Here is a 23910-nt window from a genome sequence, read left to right on the forward strand (position 1 = left end):
CTGTTCGCTGATGATATGATCATACACCCAGAAAACCCTACAGACTCATCCAAAAAGCTCCTAGAACTGATAAATGAATTTAGCAAAGCTTCAGGATACAAAATTAACGTACATAAACAATAGCTCTGCCATACACCAACAGCAAGCAGGCTGAAAATCCAATTAAGAATTCAACCCCTTTTACTATCACTGTAAAAAAAAATACTTAGAAATATACCTAACCTAGGAGGTGGAGGTAAAAATCTCTACAAGGAAAACTACAAAACACTGCTGAAAGAAATCATAGTCAACACAAATGAAATACATCCCATGCTCATGGATGTATAGAATCAATATTGCAAAATGACCATAGTGCCAAAAATTATCTTACAAATTCAATGTAATTCATATCAAAATACCACCATCATTCTTCACAAAACTAGAAAAAACAATCCTAAAATTCACATGGAACCAAAAAAGAGCCCACCTAGCCAAAGCAAGACTAAACAACAACAACAAAATCTGGAGGTATCTTAATACCCAACCTCAAAGTATATCATAAGGCCAAAACAGCATGGTACTGATATAAAAATAGGTACACACACCAATGGAACAGAATAGGGAACCCAGAAATAAACCCATATACATATAGCCAACCGAACTTTGACAAAGCAAACAAAAACATAAAGTAGGGAGAGGACACCTATGCAACAAATAGTGCTGAGATAATTGGCAAGCCACATGTAGAATAATGAAACTGGATCACCATCTCTCACCCTATACAAAAATCAACTCAAGATGGATCAAATACTTAAATCTAAGACCTAAAACCATAAAAATTCTAGAAGATAACATCAGAAAAACCTTTCTAGACATAGGCTTAGACAAAGATCTCATGACCAAGGATCCAAAAGCAAAAGCAACAAAAACAAAGATAAATAGAAGGATTTAATGAAACTAAAAAGCTTCAGCACAGCAAAAGAAATAATCAGCAGACTAAACAGACAACCGACAGAGTGAGAGAAAATATTTGTAATCTATATATCTAACAAAGGACTAATATCCAGAATCTACAAGGAACTCAAACAAATCAGCAAGAAAACAAACAACCCCATCAAAAAGTGGGCTAAGGACATGAATAGACAATTATCAAAAGATATACAAATCACCAACAAACATATGGAAAAATGTTCAATGTCACTAATGAGCAAGGTAATGCAAATCAAAACTGCAATGTGATACCACCTTACCCCTGCAAGAATGGCCATAATCTAAAAATCAAAAATTAATAAGATATTGGCATTGGTGTGGTGAAAAGGGAACACTTTTACATTGCTGGTGGGAATGTAAACTAGCACAACTACTATGGAAAACAATGTGAAGAGTCCTTAAAGAACTAAAAGTAAATCTACCATTTGATCCAGCAGTCCCACTACTGGGTATCTACCCAGAGGAAAAGAAGACTTATACAAAAGAGATACTTGTACAGGCACGTTTATAGCAACACAATTCACAATTGTTAAAATATGGAACCAGCCCAAATGTCCATCACTCAAGTACATAAAGAAAAGGTGGCATATAAACACCATGGAATAGTACTCAGCCATAAAAAGGAACGAAATAATGGCCTTCACAGCAACCTGGATGAAATTATTCTAACTGAAGTAACTCAGGAATGGAAAAACCAAACATCGTGTGTTCTCATTCATAAGTAGGAACTAAGATATGAGGACACAAAGGCATGAGAATAATACAATGGACTTTGGGGACTCAGGGGGAAGGGTGGGAGGAGGGTGATGGATAAAAAACTACATATTGGGTGCAGTGTATGCTGCTTGGGTGATGGGTGCACCAAAGTCTCAGAGACCACCACTAAAAAAATAAAAATTTAAATTTAAAAATTAAAAACATTTAAAAACTGGATATTTGATATTAAGGAATTATTATTGGTTATGATTTTACATACATGATGTGATTATATATATATGTCTGTGTATGTGGTATGACCACATATATATACACACACAAAAATGTAAAATATTTATATATATAAAATATTTCAATATATCCCTCTAAAAGACACACTTTATGTATAACAAAAAATGCAAATATAGGTGATATATTTAGGAGTAAGCAGACTAGGTAAACCCTAATTAAGAGATAAAGCCTGATAGTAGAAGAGTGACTTTATGAAAGTAGAAGAAAGAAGAACACAACCTTACCTTACATTTCTGGTGAATTTTTTCAACTTAGCCAGGAAAAAAACAATTTATATGTGTGTGTGTGTGTCTGTATGTGTGTGTATATATACATATATATGTATGTGTGTGTGTTTATATATGTTTTAGACCATCCCTGTGAATGTTTATATATACATTATACATACATATAATGTGTGTATATATATGTTTTATATATAAACATTCACAGGGATGGTCTAAAACAGGGGTTGCAAATTTTAGGAGCTATGCAGGCAAAACAAAATCAGTGAAGCAGACTAAAAATAAGAAATTAAGGAGAAAATAGGGAATGATGGGGACTGTCATACCAAACAGTCTTTTGTCCCTTGCTAAAGGCGGCACCAGCTGCTCAGCTCCAGCCAACAGTGAATGTGCTATAACACAGGCCCAGTTTTACCAAATCACATGGATTTTCCAAAGTCAGAAATTCATATTTTTACATGAAATCTTTCTATTTTGAAATACTTGACAATCAATGTAATCTAACTCTTTATTATCTTCATGAGCCCAACAAAATGTATCTGATAGCTTGATCCATCCTCTGTGCTGCCAGTTTGCAACCACTGGTCTAAGAGAAACTTAATATGGCATGGCATGGTGGAAAATAAAGGAGATATATTCTAGCTTTTTCCTGATAACAAAAATTTATTTTGTTAATAGCCACTGAGATGAAAAATGAAGGACTTCACCAGATTCACTGCTACCTTCAGTGTACTTTTTGTATAAATACATTCTTGAAAGTAAGTTCTTTGTGGACAGTTTATTTACTACTCTCTCTCATTCCAAGGCATGGCTCCACTAAACAAGGCTCTGCTAAATTAATTTGAAAGAGTACAGTCATAAGCTTCAGTTTGAGTAGGTGAGTCAAATGTACCAAAGGTAATTGGCTTTATCTTTAACTTATATAGCCAGTTTGGGAAAAGATACAATACCCCAATGTTAGCTGAGAAATTGTACTGGTTTACTCAGACTTATTTGAGCCCTTCAATCTGTCCTAGTTCTTATACATGGCCATAAAACATTCAACAGAGGAATTAACTGTGGAGGACTGGTGTGTAAGAGACAGAAAAGACTACCAGAGGCCTTTCACCTTAATGCTACTATCTTTTTGATTACTAGGATATGCATTACAGGATGCTAACAGCCTCAAGTTTCTTATGCTCCTACTTTCTGTATGGATGCCAAGTTTTATAATTCAAAAGTCACAAAAAAGTAAAGTAAAAATAACAAAAGTTAAATTAACAAAATAAAAATTAATAGAAGTTAATCAAAGTTAAAACAACAAAAAAGTAAAATCCAAGGCCAAAGGAAGCTAACGTGGAGGAAAATGAGAGCTTCTACTTACCAAGTCCAATGAGACATTCACTCACCCAATATTAACTCATGTCTGATAAAAATTTGCTTATAATCTTATGAGGAAAAATACACAAAATTAAGAATCATATACAAAAATAACTAGAATACAAGAATGTGATAAATATGATTCAAATAAAGCTATATAAAAGTTAACATGAAATAAGAATGCTTCATTATTTAAATTCCCCATAACAATTTTTGCTTTTTGAAAACGAGTAAATAAAACTTGCAAGGCAAAGAGATAGATAGTTTCGGAATTAAGAAATGTAGTTATTCCCTAGTGCATTCAAAGATTGCTTTACTATTCTCATCAGAAGCAGTTTCCTTAGATTCAGAAAACAAACATTAATAGAAAGTGGATTTTAAGCCTTGACTTACTATTTTTAATACTGCAATATTCAAAAGACAAACTTGATTTTTAGGAATTTCATATACAGAAGTATTTTTAAAATTATATTTCCTAGACTATTTCTTCTTCTCAGCACTAAATATTCATAGTACTCAAGGTAGCTGGCAATGATAAACAGCATATGAATTTTAGAACTGAAATCTCTAGGGACCAGAGAATTGTATTGGCCTGCCAGAGAGACAATAGCCAAGTAATAAAAAGAGAAAGAGAGAACAATAAAGGTTAGAAGGAAGGAAGAAAGGGGCCAAAGATCTAGGGTTTATTCAGTAGGCCAGTGTCTTTTATTTAACTGGAGCAAGGAAAGGGTACGTAAAGCTTATAGCAGAAAAATTCAGGAACACTACAGCTGAAAAGTTTAAGGATTTTACCTAATTTCTACATTCTTTGAAAAAGAAAGTTCTTGGGTGGAGCCAGATAGCTAAATGGAAGCCTCCATCAATCATCCTCCCCACAGAAACACCAAAAGAACAACTATCCACACAAAAAAGCACCTTAATAAGAACAAAAATCAGGTGAGTGGTCACTGTATCTCGTTTTAACTTCCTATCTATCACTGAAAGAGGTACTGAAGAGGGGGAGGAAAAACAGTCTTAAATTGCCTAAGCCACTGCTCCCCCATCCTCTGGCAGAAGCCACATAGCACAGAAAAAGAATCTTTGCACTTGAGGGAGAGAGAAATGCAGTGATTGTGGGACTTTGCATTGGAACTCAGTGCTACCCTGTCACAGCAGAAAGCAACACTGAGCAGAAATCAACCAGCACCCCCAGAAGGAACATTTACACCAGCCCTAGCCAGAGGGTAATTACCCATCGCAGTGGTTAGAACCTGAGTTCCAGCAAGCCTCACCACCATGGACAAAAGGGCTCTGGTGTCCTAAATAAACCTGAAAGGCAGTCTAGGGCACAAGGACTGTAATTCCTGGGCAAGTCCTGGTGCTATGTTGGGCTCAGAGACAGTGTGAGAAACCAGCCAGGGTAGCCAAAGGAATGCTTGTGCATCCCTCCCCCAACCTCAGGCAGTGCAGCTTACAGCAACAAAAGTGACACCTTCCTTCCTCCAGAGGAGAGGAGAGGGAAGACTCAAGAGGAACTTTCTCTTGCAACTTGGATACCAGCTCAGCCACAGTAGGATAGGGCACCAGACAGAGTCCTGAGACCTCATTCCAGACCACAGCTCCCAAATGACATTTCTAGACATACCCTGGGCAGAAGGGAACCTGCAGCCTTGAAGGGCAGAGTCCTAGCACGATGCATCATTTGCTGATTAATGAGCCCTTAGGCCCTGAATAATCAGCAGCTGTATCCAGGCAGTGGACCTTAGGTGAGAATCAGAACATTTTGGCTTCAGGTGTCACCCAGCACATTCCCAGCTGTGATGGCTATAGGGAGGGACTCCTTCTACTTGAGAAAAGGAGATGGAAGAATAACGGAGATTTGTCTTACACCTAAATACCAACTCAGCCACAATGGGGTACAGTACCAAATGGACCCTTGGAATACGCAAATCCAGGCATACAGAGCACAAGCAGATTCCTAAGGTTTCCAGGACTTAGCTCGCTGATGGCATCTCCAGACCTGCCCGGGAATGGGAAGAACTCGCTGCCCTGAAGGGAAGAACACAAACCTTACTGACTCAGCCACCTGCTGATTGTAGAGCCTTAGGGACTTGAGCAAACATAGGCAGTAGCCAGGTAGTGGTTATCGCAGGCCTTTGGTGAGACCCAGGGATATGCTGGCTTCAGGTCTGATCCAGCACAGTCCCAGTGGTGGTGGCCACAGGGGTTCTTGTGCCACCTCTCCCTCAGCTCCAGGCATCCCAGTACAGAATGACAGAGAGAGAGAGAGAGAGAGAGACTCTGTAACAAAATCAGGGAACAGAGTAAGAATTCTGCCTGGAAATCCAGAAAATTCTTCCATATTTTATCCAAAACAACCAAGATGGTACCTATTGGCATCTGGAAGAGCCACAGCATTACTGGGTTTCAGGAGCCCCTAAATGCATATATAGTTGTAGTAGCCAAAATCTTAGATCACAATACCTAAGTCCCTTCAAATACCTGGAAAACCTTTCAAAGAAGGACAAGAATAAATAAGCTCAGACTGCAAAGACTACAATAAATACCTAACTCTTCAATGCCCATACACCAAAGAACATCTACAAGCATCAAGACAATTCAGGAAGACATGATCTCACACAATGAACTAAATAAGTCACCAGTGACCAATCCTGGAGTCACAGAGATATGTGACCTTTCAGACAGAGAATTCAAAATAGCTGCTTTGAGGAAAGTCAGTAAAATTCAAAACAACACAGAGAAGGAATTCAGAATCCTATCAGATAAATTTAACAAACATATTAAAATAATTAAAAAGTATCAAGCAGAAAATCTGGAGTTGAAAAATAAAATTGGCATACTGAAGAATGCATCAGAATCTCTTAATAACAGAATCGATCACACAGAAAAAAAGAATCAATGAACTTAAAGGCAGGCTATGTGAAAACACACAGTCAGAGGAGACAAAATAAAAAAGAATTAAACATGTCTACAAGATCTAGAATATAGCCTCAAAGGGCACATCTAAGAGTTATTAGCCTTAAAAAAGAGGTAGAGGCCGGTCGCGGTGGTTCACACCTGTAATCCCAGCATTTTGGGAGGCCAAGGCAGGCAGATCACGAGGTCAGAAGATCGAGACCATCCTGGCTAACACGGTGAAACCTTGTCTCTACTAAAACTACAAAAAATTAGCTGGGCGTGGAGGCGGGTGCCTGTAGTCCCAGCTACTCAGGAGGCTGAGGCAGGAGAATGGCGTGAACCCGGGAGGCTGAGCTTGCAGTGAGCTGATATCGCGCCACTGCACTCCAGCCTGGGCAACAGAGTGAGACTCTGTCTCAAAAATAAAAGGAGGTAGAGAGCGAGAGAGAGAGAGGAGTAGACAGTTTATCAAAGGGATAATAAAAGAGGATTTCCCAAACCCAGAGAAAGATATCAATATTCAAGTACAAGAAGGTCATAGAAAACCAAGCAGATTTAATCCAAAGAAAATTGTCTCAAAGCATTTAATAATCAAACTCCCAAAGGTCAAGGATAAAGAAAGCATCCTGAAAGCAGCAAGAGAAAAGAAACAAATAACATACAATGGCAGCAGACTTTTCAATGGAAACCTTACAGACTAGGAGAGACAAGCACGACATATTTAAAGTGTAGAAGTTAAAAAAAAAAAAACTTTACCCTAGAATAGAGTATCCGGCTAAAATATCCTTAAAACATGAAGGAGAAACAAATAAAGACTCCCAGACAAACAAAAGATGAGGGATAATAATAGCTACAGACATCAACGCCCTGCTTTTAGCATTGGACAGACAATCCATATAGAACATCAACAAAGAAACATCAGATGTAATCTGCACTGTAGAACAAACGAACCTAACAGATACTTACAGAACATTTCAACCAATGGCTGCAGAATCCACATTTTCCTCCTTAGCATTTGCCTCATTCTCAAAGACAGACCATATATTAGGACACAAAACAAGTCTTTAAAATTTTTAAAAATAAAATTATATCAAGTATCTTCTCTGAACACAGGGAATAAAACTAGAAGTCAAGAACAAGAGGAATTTTGGAATCTATAGAAACATATGGAAATTAAACACTATGCTCCTGAATGACCAGTGGGTCAATAAAGAAATTAAGAAAGAAATTGAACATTTTCTTAAAACAAATGATAATAAAAACACAACATACCAAAACCTATGGGATATGGCACCAGCAGTACTAAGAGGAGAGTTTAATGCCATAAGGACCTACATCAAAAAAGTAGAAAAACTTAAAATTAACAACCTAATGATGCATCTTAAATAACTAGAAAATCAAGGGCAAGGCAAACCCAAAATTTATAGAAAAAAATAATAATAAAGATTAAAGAAGAAATATATGAAATTGAACTGAAGAAAGTAATATAAAAGATAAACAAAACAAAAAACTTGGCTTTTCGAAAAGATAAACAAAACTGACAAACTTTAGCCAGACTAAGAAAAAAAGACAAATCTCAAATAAATAAAATCAGAGATGAAAAAAGGAGACACTAAAACTGATATGGCAGATATTCAAAGGATCATTAGAGGCTATCATGAGCAACCATATGCCAATCACATGAAAAACCTAGCAGAAATGCATAAATTCCTAGACACATACAACCTATCAAGACTGAACCATGAAAAAATCCAAAACCTAAACAGACCATAACAAGTAATGAGGTAGAAGCCACAATAAAAAGTCCCCAGCAAAGAAAAGCCCAAGACCTGATGGCCTCACTGTTGAATTTTACCAAACATTTAAAGAACTAACACCAATCCTACTCCAACTATTTTGGAAAACAGAAGAGAACAGAATACTTCTAAACTCATTCTATGAGGCCAGTATTACCCACACAAAGACACATCTAGGAGAAAAAAAAACAACAACACTACAGGCTAATATCTGTGATGAACAGAAACTGATGCAAAAATCCTTGACAAAATACTGGCAAACTAATTTTAATAACACATTAAAAAGTTCATTCATCATGACCAAGTGGAATTTATCCCAGCAATGCAAGGATGGTTCAACATATGTAAATCAATCAATATGATACATCATATCAACAGAATAAAGGACAAAAACCATGTAATTGTTTCAATTGATGCTGAAAAGAATTTGATAAAATTCAACATCCCTTCATGATAAAAAAAAATTTTAAAAAAAACTCAAAAAACTGGATATAGAAGGAATACATCTCAACACAATAAAAAACCTAAAGACAGACCACAGCTAGTATCATGCTCAATAGGGAAAAACTGAAAACCTGTCCTCTGAAATCTGGAACACAACAAGGATGCTCACTTTCACCACTATTATTCAACATAGTAATGAAAGTCCTACCCAGAGCAATCAGACAAGAAATAAAAACAAATAAAGGGCATCCAAATTGTAAAGGAAGAAGTCAAATTATTCTTGTTTGTAGATGATCTTGTATTTGAAAAAAATCTAAAGACTCCACCAAAAAACTATTAGAACTGATAAACAAAGTTGCAGGGTACAAAATCCACATACAAATACCAGTAGCATTTCTATATGCCAACAATGAACAATCTAAAAAGAAATCAATAAATTAATTCCATTTACAATAGTCACAAATGAAATTAAATACCAAAAAAAATTAACCAAAGAAGTGAAAGCTCTCTACAGTGAAAACTATAAAATACTAATCAAAGAAATTAAAGAGGACATTGAAAAATAAAAAAGATATTCGGCCAGTCGCAGTGGCTCATGCCTGTAATCCCAGCACTTTGGGAGGCCGAGGCGAGTGGATCACAAGGTCAGAAGATCAAAACCATCCTGGCTAACAAGATGAAACCCTGTCTCTATTAAACATATAAAAAATTAGCCTGGCGTGGTGGTACATGCCTGTTGTCCCAGCTACTTGGGGGCCTGAGGCAGGAGAATCGCTTGAACCCGGGAGGTGGAGGTTGCAGGGAACCAAAACCATGCCACTGCACTCCAGCCTGGGTGATAGAGCAAGACTCCATATCAAAAAAAAAAAAAAAAGAAAAAAAAAAAACTCAACGTTCATGGATTGGAAGAATCAATATTGTTAAGATTTTCACACTACCCATAGCAATCTACAGATTCATGCAATCTCTATCAAAATACCAATGAGATTCTTCACAGAAATAGAAAAAACAATCCCAAAATTTGTATGGAACCACACATACACAAAACACACACACACACACACACACGAGCCAAAGCTATCCTAAAGCAAAAAAAAAACAAACCTGGAGGAATCACATTACCTGATTACAATTATATGATACAGCTATAGTAACCAAAATAGCATGGTACTGGCATAAAAACAGACACATTGACCAATAGGACAGAATAGAGAACCAGAAACAAATCCACACACATACAATGAAATCATTTTCAACAAAGGTGCCAAGAACATACAACTGGGGAAAGGACAGTTTTTTCAGTAAATGGTGCTAGGAAAACTGAATATCCATATGCAGAAAAATAAAACTAGACCTCTATCTCTTGCCATATACAACAATCAAATCAAAATAGATTCAAGACCTAAATCTAAGAAATCAAACTACAAAACTACTGCAAGAAAATATTGGGGATACTCTCCAAGACACTGGACTGGGCAAAGATTACTGGAGCAATATCTCACAAGCTCAGCAACCAAAGCAAAAATGGACAAATGGGATCAAGTTAAAAAGCATCTGCAAAGCAAAGGATACAATAAACAAACTTAAGAGACAACTCACAGAATGGGAGAAAATATTTGCAAACTACCCATAACACAGAGAAGAAATTCAGAATCCTATCAGATAAATTTAACAAAAAGATTTGTTAAATTTGTTAATTTGTTAAAGGGATTAATAACCAGAATATATAAGAAGCTCAAACAACTCTATAGGAAAAAAAAAATCTAATAATCTGATCAAAAAATGGGCAAAAGATTTGAATAGATATTTTTCAAAAGAAGACATCAAAATGGCAAACAGGCATATGAAAAGGTGTTTGACATCATTGATCATTAGAAAAGTGAAAACCAAAACTACAATGATATATCATCTCACCCAGTTAAAATGTCTTATGTCAAAAAGACAGGCAATGACAAATTCCAGAGAGGATATAGAGAAAAGGGAACTCTCATATACTGCTGGTGGGAATGTAAATTAATACAACCACTATTGAGAACTGTTTGGAGGTTCCTCAAGAAACTAAAATTTGAGCTACCTATGATCCAGCAATCCCACTGGGTATATAACCAAAAGAAAGGAAATCAGTATATTGAGGAAATATCTGCACTCCAATGTTTGTTGCAGAATTGTTTACAATAGCTAAGATTTGGAAGCAACCAAAGCGTCCAACAACAGATGAATGGATAAAGAAAATGTGGTACATACACACAATGGAGTACTATTCAGCTAAAAAAGAATGAGATCCTGTCATTTGCAACAACGTGGATGGAACTGGAGATCATTATGCTAAGTGAAATAAACCAGGCACAGAAAGACATATGTCATCACATGTTCTCACTTATATGTGGGATCTACAAATCAAAATAATTGAACTCATGGACATAGAGAGTAGAAGAATGTTTACCAAAGGCTGAGAAAGTTAGTGGGAGGCTGGGGATAGTTAAGGGGTTGAAAAAAAATAGAATGAATAAGACCTACCATAAGAACTGCTATCGTGATAGCCTAATAGGGTGACTATAATCAATAATAACTTAATTATACATTTTAAAATAATTTAGAGTGTAATTAGATTGTTTGTAACTCAAAGGATAAATGCTTGAGAGGATGGATACCCCATTCTCCTTGATGTGCTTGTTTCATATCTCATGCCTATATCAAAACATCACATGTAACCTAATAAATATATACACCTACTGCATACTCACAATTTTTTTAATTTTTAATAAATAAATAAGAAAAAATTTTAAATTAGCAATATAAGAACATTCAGCTTGCTAGGACGGCAACAAAAGTAATTTATCTATCCTCCTGATAACACTTAATCCTGTTTTTGAAAACCAGTCAAAACTCTTAAGCTTTCAAAATATGTATACATTCAGAGAAGACCACAATAGGATAAGGATGCTTTTGTCACCCTAAAAACAAGAAGCTCTTTCCCAGAGGTTTTTAAGTGTATAGTGTGTTTTCAAGGGTGAGTTGGCAACTTTTGATAACCTAAATGTGAAACTGCATTAAAATTAGATATCTGAAGAAAATTATACTTTATCAGGATCACATGTAAAATTTTCTGAGAACAACTTTTTTGCCAACTTGAAACCACCTGGATAGTAAGAATGTACAAATAATACAGGAAAAGAACATGTCCTCGTTTGTTTCCACCAAAAAGTAATTTGACCCTGGAATCATAATTTGGTTCAGTAGTTAGTTACAACACCCATTGTCTCAGAATATAACCACTTCCAATTTCCATTAAAAATATATACAGTACTTCAGTTGTCTATTAAGTCCCTTATTGAAGAAATTCAATCGAATTAAAGATACACTGATCTAGTCAAAATGTAAAATCTCCCAGAAATAGAAAAGCTCTAATCAGTACAACACAACCCGAAATTAGTCCCAAACTAGCAAATGTGAATTTAAAGGAAGAAACATTCCTCTTTTTTAGGGCTTTATTAAATCAGGTTATAGGAATTAATAAAAAGAGTAAATGAGATCATGAGTCCCTCCTCAAAATATAAGGGTAAGTTTCTTTCGTGAAGCTGAGTCCTAGACCATGCGTAGTTTCTGTTATATTGAAGCAAAAGAATCAGTCTCATCAGAGAAAAGAATAAAAAATTACCCACCACTTTTATTAAATCATTTGGTTTTCATCCAGCTGTATAATATGTGTGATGCAAATTAAAGACCCCACAATTTGATAAACCTAAACTGAGATAAAAGCTTTTTAGTCTTTTATAGGAAAGTTTAAAACATTTACAATTGTTAGTAGGCTGCAAAAAGTTTACTAGCATTTCCCATAATCACTGCTATTCTTGTAGTGGTACATCATTGGTAATGACACTACTAAATTGAGAAGTTACAGTATTACAGCTTAGGAATATATTTCCAATTTTTATTAAAATTATTAAGTTCTTCCTATATGTTTATGACACAGGGACTGATGTTCCATCCAAATAAAATTATAAAATTGTTTTCTTAAAGCACCTGGGGTAGTTACATGACGGGAGAAGATCTTTAAACACGTATAAAGCTGTATATCTAATAGAATGAAAGGTACCAATTAATCTAATTACTTAGTGAAAACAGTTTCTCCTATACTATATACATTACATATACCTCACACCCCTATTGAATAAAGGACTAGTATCTCCATTTTAAAGATGAAAACTGGGTTAGAGAAACCACTATTACACATTAATTGGTAGAGTTGAATGTTTTAAATCTTATCTTTCTAATTCCAAAATCCATGCCTTATTTATGTCATGCTGTCAACAGAGACAGATACATCCACATGAGGTTTTAAAGGCAGGGCGTGGTGGTGCACGCATGTAATCCCAACACTTTGGGAGGCTGAGGAGGGCAGATCACGAAGTCAAGAGATTGAGACCATTATGGCCAACATGGTGAAACCCTGTCTCTACTGAAAATACAAAAATTAGCTGGGCGTGGTGGCATGCACCCGTAGTCCCAGCTAGTTGGGAGGCTGAGGTAGGAGAATCGCTTGGACCCAGGAGGTGGAGGTTGCAGTGAGCCAAGATCACACCATTGCACTCCAGCCTAGCCGAGTGGGACTCCGTCTCAAAAAGAAAAAAAAAAAAAGATAAACAAAACAATTTACGAGCCAGCATTTGCTTTGAACCTGCTCTAATACAAATGTTATTAGATCAACCCTTTTCACCAAAGTATTCCTACGTTCAAGATCAGTTTCCTAAATAGACCTCATAACTAATGAACAGAGGATTTGTTTCTTTTTTTTTTGAGATGGAGTCTTGCTCTGTGCAATGGCGTAGTCTTGGCTCACTGCAACCTCCACCTCCCAGGCTCAAGCAATTCTCCTGCCTCAACCTCCTGAGTAGCCGGGACTACAGGTGCACGCCAACACGCCCAGCTACTTTTTGTACTTCTAGTAGAGATGGAGATTCACCATGTTGGCCAGGCTGGTCTTGAACTCCTGACCTCAGGTGATCCACCCACCTTGGCCTCCCAAAGTGCTGGGGTAGGCGTCAGCTACCATGCCCGGCCCAGAGGATTTCTTAATTTGAGCTTCAGGATTTCATACCTTGAAATCATTTCAAATTTTTGTGTGCTTGCACATAGTGTGCATTTCCATGAGGAAGAATGCATTGGTTTTTATCAGTTAATCAAGGGAATCTATGACTCCAGAAATGTTTAAGAATCTGAGGAGAAAGGAAGAAATATAGTCTTTAGCTCTGTTAATAGGTGTGCAATTTTAACAACATTCTAAGTGAGCATTATTCTCTCACCTCCACAACTTTGTGATGCACATGTTGCTTTCTCTGCCCTTCATTCCTTCTCTCCACACTTCTGCCTACCACCTCCACTGGGCTAATTCCTTCTCATCATTCAAGACTCAATTAATTTGTCCCTTATTCTAGTCTAAGACACCTTCCTGAACTACTACCACTACCCCCAGGCTGTCAGGGAACCATTCTCTGGCCTCAGAATTCTGTGTACAACTCTATGTTGCCCGAATGATAATTTTCTAGCTCTATTTCTCCTCCACTAGGATAGGAGCTCCTTGAAGGCAAGGACTTTTTCTAATACATCTGTGAATTTCCAGAGTTTAGCACAATTCTTGGTGCATACAAGGTATTCAATATAGTTTTGAATGAACAAGTAATTTTAAAAACAAATAAAAACCCTGTGAAACAGAGTGAGACCTTGCCTCTACAAAATATTAAAAAATTAGCTGTGTGTAGTGGCATGTGCCTGTAGTTCCAGCCAGTTGGGAGGCTGAGATGAGACAATCACTTGAGCTGGGAAATCAAGGCTGCAGTGAGCCATGATCATTCCACAGCATTGCAGCCTAGATGACAGTGTATCGCAAAACATAAATATACCCAAAGCAATCCTAAGCAAAAAAAAAAAAAAACAAAAAACAAAAACAAAGCCAGAGGCATCATATTACCTGACTTCAAACTATACTACAACACCACAGTAACTAAAACAGCATGGTACTGGTACAAAACAAGACACATAGACTCATGGAACAGAATAGAGGAAGCAGAAATAAAGCTGCACACCTACAACTATCTGGTCTTTGCCAAAGTAGACAAAAACAAGCAATGGGGAAATGACCCCCTATTCAATAAACAGTGCTGGGATAACTGGCTAGTCACATGCAGAAGATTGAAGCATATACAAAAATCAACTCAAGGCGGATTAATGACTTAAATGTAAAACCTAAAACTATAAAAACCCTAAAGAAAACCTAGGAAATACCATTCTGAACATAGGCCCTGGCAAAGATTTGATGATGAAGACGTGAAAAGCAATTGCAACAAAAACAAAAATTGACAAGTGTGACCTAATTAAACTAAAAGGCTTTTGCACAGAAAAAGAAACTATCAACAGAGTAATCAGACAACCTACAGAATGGGAAAAAATTTTTGCAAACTATGCATTCAACTAAGGTCTAATATCCAGAATCTATATGGAACTTAAACAAATTAACAGGCTGGGTGTGGTGGCTCACGCCTGTAATCCTAGCACTTTGAGAAGCCAAGGTGGGCAGATCACCTAAGATCAGGAGTTCCAGACCAGCCTGGCCAACATGGCAAAACCTGTCTCTACTAAAAAACACAAAAATTAGCCAGGCATGGTGGTGTGCGCTTATAATCCCAGCTACTTAGGAGGCGGAGGCAGGACAATCACTTGAACCCAGGACGCAGAGGTTGCAGTGAGCCAAGATTGTGCCACTGTACTCCATCTTAGGCGACAAAGTGTGACTTTGTCTCAAAACATAATAATAAATAAAAATAAAAATAACAAAAAGCGGGCAAAGGAGATGAACAGGCACTTCTCAAAAGACATACATGTGGCCAATAAGCATATGAAAAAATGCTCAACACACACATACATGAGGCCAACAAGCATATAATAAATGCTCAACATCACTAATCATTGGAGAAATGCAAATCAAAACCACAGTGAAATACCATTTCACACCAGTCAGAATGGCTATTACTAAAAAGTCAAAAAACAACAGATGCTGGAGAGGCTGCAGAGAAAGGGGAACACATACACATTGCTAATAGGAATCTAAATTAGTTCAGCTGCTGTAGAAAGCACTTTGGAGACTTCTCAAAGAACTTACAACAGAACTACCATTTGATCCAGGAATCCCACTACTGAGTATATACCCAAAGAAATATAAATTGTTCTACCATAAAGACACATGCACACATACATTCATCACCACATTATTCACAATAGCAAAGACATGTAATCAACCCAAAGCCCATCAACAGTGGACAGAAAAAAGAAAATGTGATATATATATTCCCTGCTCTACAGAAGCCATCACCAAATATTTCCTTACACAAGCAACCACATCTATAATTCTCATGATAGCTATCCTTTCCAATCACCTATCTTCTGGACAATGAACAATAATAAATACTATTAATCAATTTTCATCCTTAATAACGGCCCTAGTAATAAAACTAGGAATAGCCTCCTTTCACTTCTGAGTCCCAGAGGGGACCCAAGGAACTTCTCTAATATCTGGCATACTTCTCCTTACATAACAAAAACTAGCCCCTATCTCGATTTCAAATTTTCCCATCAATAAACACGAACATCCTCCTATCACAATCCTATCCATTATAGTGGGTGGTTGAGCAGGACTCAATCAAACACAACTGCGAAAATCCTAGCCTACTCCTCAATTATTATATACATATATACCACAGAATACTATGCATAAAAAAGCCATATAAAGGAATAAGATCATGTCCTTTGCAGCATCGTGGAGCTGGAGGTCATTATACTAACGGAATTAATGCAGGAACAGAAAACCAAGTACCACATGTTCTCATTTATAAGTGGAAGCTAAACACTAATTACACATGGAGACAAAGAAGGGAACAATAGACACCAAGACCTGCTTCAGGGTGGAGAGCAGCAGGAGGGTAAGGATTGAAAAATCACCTATTGGATACTATGCTTATTACCTGGGTGATGAAATAACCTGTACACCAAACCCCACAACATGCAATTTATCCATATAACAAACCTGTGTATGTACCCCCTGAACCTAAAATAAAAGTTGAAATGGAAAAAAAATGAAAATACATAAATACATAAATAAAATAACACAGCCCATACATAGTAATTTCTTCCACAAAGCCATGACACAGAGATTCACCTATTACTCCTGAAAGAAAGACAAGCAAACTATAATTATTGGCAGGTTGTTTTTGATGTTCCCTTCCCCAAGAGATTTATTTCTATAACATTTTTCAAAATCTTTATTTAGGAATTTACAATCTTATATAAAAGTTTTCAATCCTATATAAAATTTTAGAAGTCCTTTTGCGTTTCATTGTTTTGTTTTCCTTCAGGTGACATGAAAGTACACTTTTTTCCAAGTCTATTTAGAGACTCAAAAGTATACAACCAATAGTTCTTAAATATATATGACCAATAAAAAACATCTTCCTTTGGAGTTTAAAAAAACAGAAATTTCTTTTATGGATCCCATTAAATAAATGAGGAATATAAAAAGCAAAGATTAGATTATTCCCATATGGTGAACACTATCAATGAATTACTGCAAGCTTTTAAACTTCCAATAATTTTTATAATCAGAAACATCAAATTCATCTAAGAATGAAATTTTTCCTAAATCTATATTAAAATTAATACTCCATTGCTGAAATTTAACAACTAATAAAAATACTCTGAAACTCACATAAAACTGCTATTCTTAAATGACTCAAAGACAAAGCTGTGATTTTGTTTAGAATATGTACGCAAAATATTCACATCCTCTGACTTTCTTAATATATATAGATCTTTAGTATCTTTCATTGAAAGTGACACTGAGCCACGATGCTGAAACTGAAGCAAATTACAACATTCATAGATCTCAGAAATACAGACATTATCCAAAGAGCCTTAGAAGAAACAAGCACATAAACTTTGTCAAAAAATAGCGTTTTCTGTTCCAATACTATTGAGATCTTAATATTAAGTTAAAGCTCACTTATAATATAGAAAATCTGAAAGTGACAAAAATATTTTAAACTTTTGAAAATATTTCCAAAAATGAATAAAATTACGTAAGTCCACAGTCCCTTTTCCAAAATCACCAAATATCTAACTTTGGCACCAAAACTAATTTGATAGCAAAACCCAACCCAATTTATGTGACTCTGTTTATAATTTTTATTCACTTACTGTGAATGTGATATTGATGTGTTTGATTACACCGTACTATCTCATACCCCATTGGGGGTATTATGTAATCGACAGTACATATGCAGTATTGCCTTTCCATAATAAAAAGAAATTTGAGTTCTGAAATATATTTGCATCCAAACCTGCCAGATAAGGGACTGCAGACCTGAATTTCCTCTTATTTTAAAGGTGATTTTCTACTGTGCCTTTAGGAAAAAAAAATATTATCTTTCTCTCTCTGTTTTTCTCTCTCTCTCTCTCTATCTCACACACACACACACACACACACACACACCAATTAAGATATCATTTCTTTGGGGGTGTAAGACATTGTATACTTTCCATAACTTATCTCTAATTCTCACCTTAAAAGTAGCTGTTATCATCCCCAGTTAACAAATACAGAAACTAAAACAAAAAAGGCTTAACTACTACTTTGTCCAACCACTAACACAAGCTATTAAACAATATTCTCATTTCTAAGGCTTTTTACAATTTCAACATTCTGCCTATAATTGGTTTCAGATTCATATAGAACTGCTTTTTGAAATAGACCCATTTATTTCACAGAGAGTGATTAAGGTCCATTTTAACAGACTGCATCATTTAAAAAAATGTTTGTCTACCAGGGCCTCCACAAAATAACTTGACAAAATAGAAAAACAAATTATTTTACCAGGTAATTAAAATAAAAGCTTTTTTTATAATAGCTGCAACAGAGGGAGAAGAAGCTAAGAAAAAGAAGCAGGTGCAATCTTGCATGAGACTAACACTCCAACATGTAACTAACTGTAAGATTTTCTTTTTTATTAGTATTGATAATCAAATTTATAGGGAAAAAGAAAAGTCCTGACATTTGTGTCCCCATTTTAAAGCACAAGATTTAAAAGAAGAAACTTCCTTTTGTACATCTGACCCTCTTACAGAGCTATCTACATGCTCTGTAAAAAGCTTGGATATAAAAAATTTCAAATGTATTGCATATACTTTACATATAAAACCATGCGTAAGATATCTTAAGTGTCCCTTCATTCCTCCAAGAAATTCCTCAAAATCTACTTCACACAGAGATCGGTCCTATGATACATAGTTCAGGTAACAATTCTACATTCTCCAAAACTTAATGTCTGTCTTTCTTCTGATAGCAAAGCAGTGAAAAACCAATGAAGAAAAAATAGAATTTCTTATATTCATCATTGTATGTTTATATAATTGCTTTTATATGTAAAGTATATGCAATAAATTTAAATTTTTTATATTCAAGCTTCAAGTGAACTAAGGACATAACATTTATTGGACACTTCAAGTACATGATATCTAATATTCACAATTATCCTGCAAATATCATCCCCATTTTACAAATGAGGAAACTGAAGATCAGAAAACTTGAGTCCAACGTCCATATATAATAAGTCACAGAAGTAGGGTTTATACAAGGATCTGAGCCCATTTCTTTCCATTTCACCTTATTAGAATATGCTTAGTTTAGAATATTTCCTGTAAGGCAGGAATTTTCATCATGGCTATGATTTCTTCAGAAAGTGGTATATTGTAATACAAACACAAAGCCAAATAATGAATCTGGATAATATTCAAATTGTCAAAAAAACTAATCTTCCACTAATTATTTGCAGATCTTAATTATGTTGTCAACTTCTCTGTGCCAAAACTTCTCCACATATAAAACACAGAGAAAACCTTAGACAACTTAGAGAGTTGTTATGAGACTGAAGTAAAATGTATAAAACACTTAGTACAACGCATGGTACAAAACAAACACTTCATAAAGGTTGGCTATTTCAAGTGAGATAAGAAATTACCAGATGGCCATATTTTGTATCAGGGGACTCCAGCCAGCAATAGCTGCACACCTAATCTAAAACCAGTCAATCCTGAAACTGGACAGTGATTTAGTGGTAAAAGACAAGGAGGGTCAATAAAATTCTCTCTCTCAGAAATTTGAATTAAACAAAGACTGAGGCATTTATTCGCCTAAATGACCTGTCTTTTTACCATCACCAGTTTTCTACCGTCAATGTTACCAATGACCTCTCTGTTGCTAAATCTAGTTTTTTAGCCTTCATTTTGTATTGCTTGGCAGTATTCAGTCTACTGAGTATTTCGTTTCTCTTGAAACATTCCTTTGGTTGTGCTCTAATCTCTCCAGTTGAACCTTCTCAGTCTCTTTGGGAGGCACTGAAATATTGCAGCTACTCAACACTTCATCCCAGGCCTCTTCTCCCTCTAGGCAATTTCATCCACACCCACGGCTTGAGTAATTATTTCTATGTCAAAATAATTATCTCTATGCCAGTTTCTACTTTTCTTGTAAATACAACCAGCTTGTCAATCTCTCCACTTATTTGGATGTCCTAAAGATACCTCAATCTCCACATAGTCTAAAACCAAATTCATGATCTTTCCTTTCACACCTACCCAAAGCCCCTTCCAATGCTCCCTATCCCAGTAATGGCACCACTAACTATCCAGTTGCACAAATTAGAAAATGAGAAGTAGTCTTTGATACTTCCTTCTCCACCATCCTCATATTTCACTAAGTCCTATTAATTGTAGCTCCTAAGTATTTCTCAATTCCTTCTCTTCATCTCCACTGCTACCTTCCAAGGTCTCTTTGTATGCACTCTTGTATCCTCTGTACTCTCCTCACTGTAGCTGGTGAAGAGTACATCCTATATCGACTCTTGTATCCTCTGTACTCTCCACATTGTAGCCAGAGTTGTTTTTTAATTATTCTAATCATGGCATGCTTCCATTTAAAAGCCTTCGATGGCTTCCCATTATTCTTAAGATTTCTGATGCAAATTCATATCATAGTCTACAAAATACTGGAAGATCTGGCTTCAGCATACCTCTTCTCTCTTTCCATTGCCCCACATATACCCACACTTGTCTCCTTTCAGTTCCTTAAACACAGCATAACATGTTTCCACCAGTCTTGGGTTTTTTTGTTGTTGTTTTGTTTTGTTTTGTTTTTTGAGACGGAGTCTCACTCTCTCACCCAGGCTGGAGTGCAGTGGCGCGATCTTGGCTCACTGCAACCTCTGCCTCCCAGGTTCAAGTGATTCTCCTGCCTCAGCCTCCCAAGTAGCTGGAACTACAGGTGTGTGCCACCACACCTGGCTAATTTTTTGTATTTTTAGTAGAGACGGGGTTTCACCATGTGAGCCAGGATGGTCTTGATCTCCTGACCTTGTGATCCACCCGCCTCGGCCTCCCAAAGTGCTAGGATTACAGGCGTAGTGAGCCACCACGTCCGGCCCTGTCTTGGGTTCTTTGCACATGGTTTTCCTGCTGCCTGGACTACTGTTTGCCCTTTTTTTCAATTATCCAATCCCCATCATATATCAGCTAAAATATCACTTACAGACAATATTAGTAATTCAGTTATTCATTTAAGAAATATTTATAGAGAACATACTAAACACTTAGTTCTAGACACGTGGTATTGATAAAACAACGCCCTTGTAGAGCTTACATTGTAGTGGAAGGAGACAGGAAATAAGTAATACAAGCAAGTAAATTAAATAGTATGTTCAAAGGCAATAAATGCTATGAGAAAAAAAGGAAAAAAGCACAAGGTAAGCTAATCCAAAGCAGGGAAATTCCCAGTGCCTAACTTATTGCCTGGCATATAGTTAGCACTCAATAATATTTGTTGAGTGGATGAATGAATAAAGGAATGAGCATGTTCAAGTTATGAGGGAGCTAAAACTATAAAATGAGTATAGGAGCTACTCAATAAAACAGAGATGCCATGAAAGAAAGGGAAATAATGAAGGTCTTGAGAGATAATGGTTCCTTGAACCATTTCTGAGGGTGCCATAGTTTTCAGTCCCATTTTCTGGTATGTGTATGTACCATAACCACACACACACACACACACACACACACACACACACACCCCAGGACCGAAGTAATTCAAGTGGATCACTCTTGTAATGATAATACCCGATCAGGACACATATACAAGGTTATGTATACCACTGCCAATACCCATCACACACATATCCCCAAAGCCACTGATTTTCTACCCACACACCCATGTCATTCCATAACATCCAGGTCTTCAGTGGACAGCCTCATTTAGAGTCAAACTCCCTCCCATATACTCAAAACTGTAAAAACCTTTGCTTTCTTCTATGACCCTGTGAGACACTTAAAGTCAGTATCTCACAAAGCCCAGCCATATGCACAAGAGGTCCCCTCAGGAAGAGGATCCTGGGTCTCCCTTCTTGTCAGTCTCCCTGTCCCTTAAAGGCTATGTTCCACCCACAGAAGTGTGGACATGCACTCCTTTGATTCTGAATGACCTTCAAGATCACTGAACCCACATACTCTCACACTCAGGCTCCAGCCTCCTTTGCTAGGCTCCTAAAGGACTGGGGCTCTGGGTATCCCCTCAAGGCCTCTTGTCTTTTTAAGGACCTATACAAGGATTATTTGCATAAATTTCTCTGTGCCCAGGGGTGACCCTGAGGACACCGCACATGCCCAAACACAAATACTCTAACTCTCCTTTCCATGGCACTGTCTGATATTAAAGTAACACACCTTCCACGTATACCTCCCTCTTTAGAGTCAGAGCCTCCTACTCCCACCCCTAGCCCAAATCATGCCCCTTTAGGGATCTCTCCCATGCTCCCACAGGGCTGTGTACACCCTTTCCATGACACGCCTAGCCCTAGGATTAGCCTTCACCACAGGTGATCCCAGGATTAGGGTCCTGTGTCTTCCCTCGGGTCCCAGCCCCTTCCGGGTCCATGCTCTCTCAGAAGTGTGCACACTCCCCCACACTCCCCTCCACCACCCTGACTTCGAGGTCCCTGACCGCCATTCAGAGGGGTACACGCCACCCTTGACCCCTGACCCTGAGGTCATAACCCACCGCGCAAATATACAGCGGCGCCTCCTCAGGAGTAGGACCATGCCCGAGTCCCCTCTTCCCTGAGACCCAGGACAGCCTGGCCGCCTCAGCCTTCCCCAGATCGACCGCCCCCACAGACCTGCCTCAGGCGCCGTCTGGCTCCCCTCCGCCATTTTTGTTGTCCCTCAGCCTCCGAGCCCACGCGAAGACCGCGGGGCAGTAGGGAGCGGGTGGTGGGATCAGTGGGCTGACAGGAGCTCCCTCAGGAAGACGCGGCACGACGGTTGCCAGGGCAACGGGCGGCAGGCGCGCGGGCGGCCAGCGCGCGGCTGAGGGCGGGAGGGACGCCTGGGAGGAGCGTGCGTCCAAGGCCCCGCCCCCGCGGCGCGAGCCCGGGCCTTAGCAGGGACCTGGGCTCCGCGGCGGTGCTCCTCCGCAACCCAGGCACCGCATCCTGGCAAGTGAGCAGGCTCCGCCACCCCTAGAGCGCAGGGGCTAGGTCTGTAGGGATGGCACTTTCCTTCCGGCGACCGGGGTCCTCGTACTGACCGCCCAGACTAGCTAAACTGGCTTTTCTGTGGTTGGTGCTCAACTTTGGGGACTTGGGACAGGTTTCTTGATTTCCCAAAGCTTCTCCCCTTGGCTTGCCTGGGTTACTTGTCTTCAACTGAAATGCACTGAAAACCAACTGTGTGCCCACCCCAGCCCAAACACACAGAGGCCCAAAGGGTTCTGGCTCCTTGCCCCTCCGCGACAGCAGCAACCCTCAACCCCAGAAAAGACTTATCCTTTTGCTGATGTATTTTTCAGTAAATATGGGATGCTCTTTCCCACCTTTCAGTAGTGACACGCCATTATCTTCTAAGACCAAGCTAGAACATTACCTCTCCTGACCAGCTCTGGCCTCCCACAATCCCCTGTATATGCCCTGTATTCCAAATGCTTTATGCATTGTTTCCTTCTCGACCATGAGCTCTCTGATACCTAGGGTTGATCTCTTATCTTTGTATACTCCACAGTGCAGCGTGGTGCATGACACAAAATAGGATGTCAGTCAATGTCTGCTGAATGGAACATGGTGGTA

The 23910-nt window shown here is 37.8% G+C and overlaps 1 protein-coding gene across 6 annotated transcripts in view; it reads right to left on the reverse strand.

The window, feature by feature from the left end:
• The window catches only part of AGBL4 (AGBL carboxypeptidase 4), a 1466214-nt gene extending 1443057 nt beyond the window's left edge, over positions 1-23157 (reverse strand). For 4 of the 6 annotated variants that reach the window (XM_050802234.1, XM_050802256.1, XM_050802265.1 and 1 more), the window contains exon 1: positions 22966-23132. In XM_050802234.1, coding sequence (XP_050658191.1) covers positions 22966-22999 — 34 coding nt within the window. In that variant the 5' untranslated portion in view covers positions 23000-23132. Of the gene's footprint in view, positions 1-22965 lie in introns of all 6 variants that reach the window. The other 2 variants (XM_050802226.1, XM_050802249.1) reach the window with 1 other exon arrangement.
• Between the last annotated feature and the right edge of the window lie 753 nt (positions 23158-23910).

This window comes from Macaca thibetana, chromosome 1 (assembly GCF_024542745.1).
Source record: "Macaca thibetana thibetana isolate TM-01 chromosome 1, ASM2454274v1, whole genome shotgun sequence".
Taxonomy (NCBI): Eukaryota; Metazoa; Chordata; class Mammalia; order Primates; family Cercopithecidae; genus Macaca; species Macaca thibetana.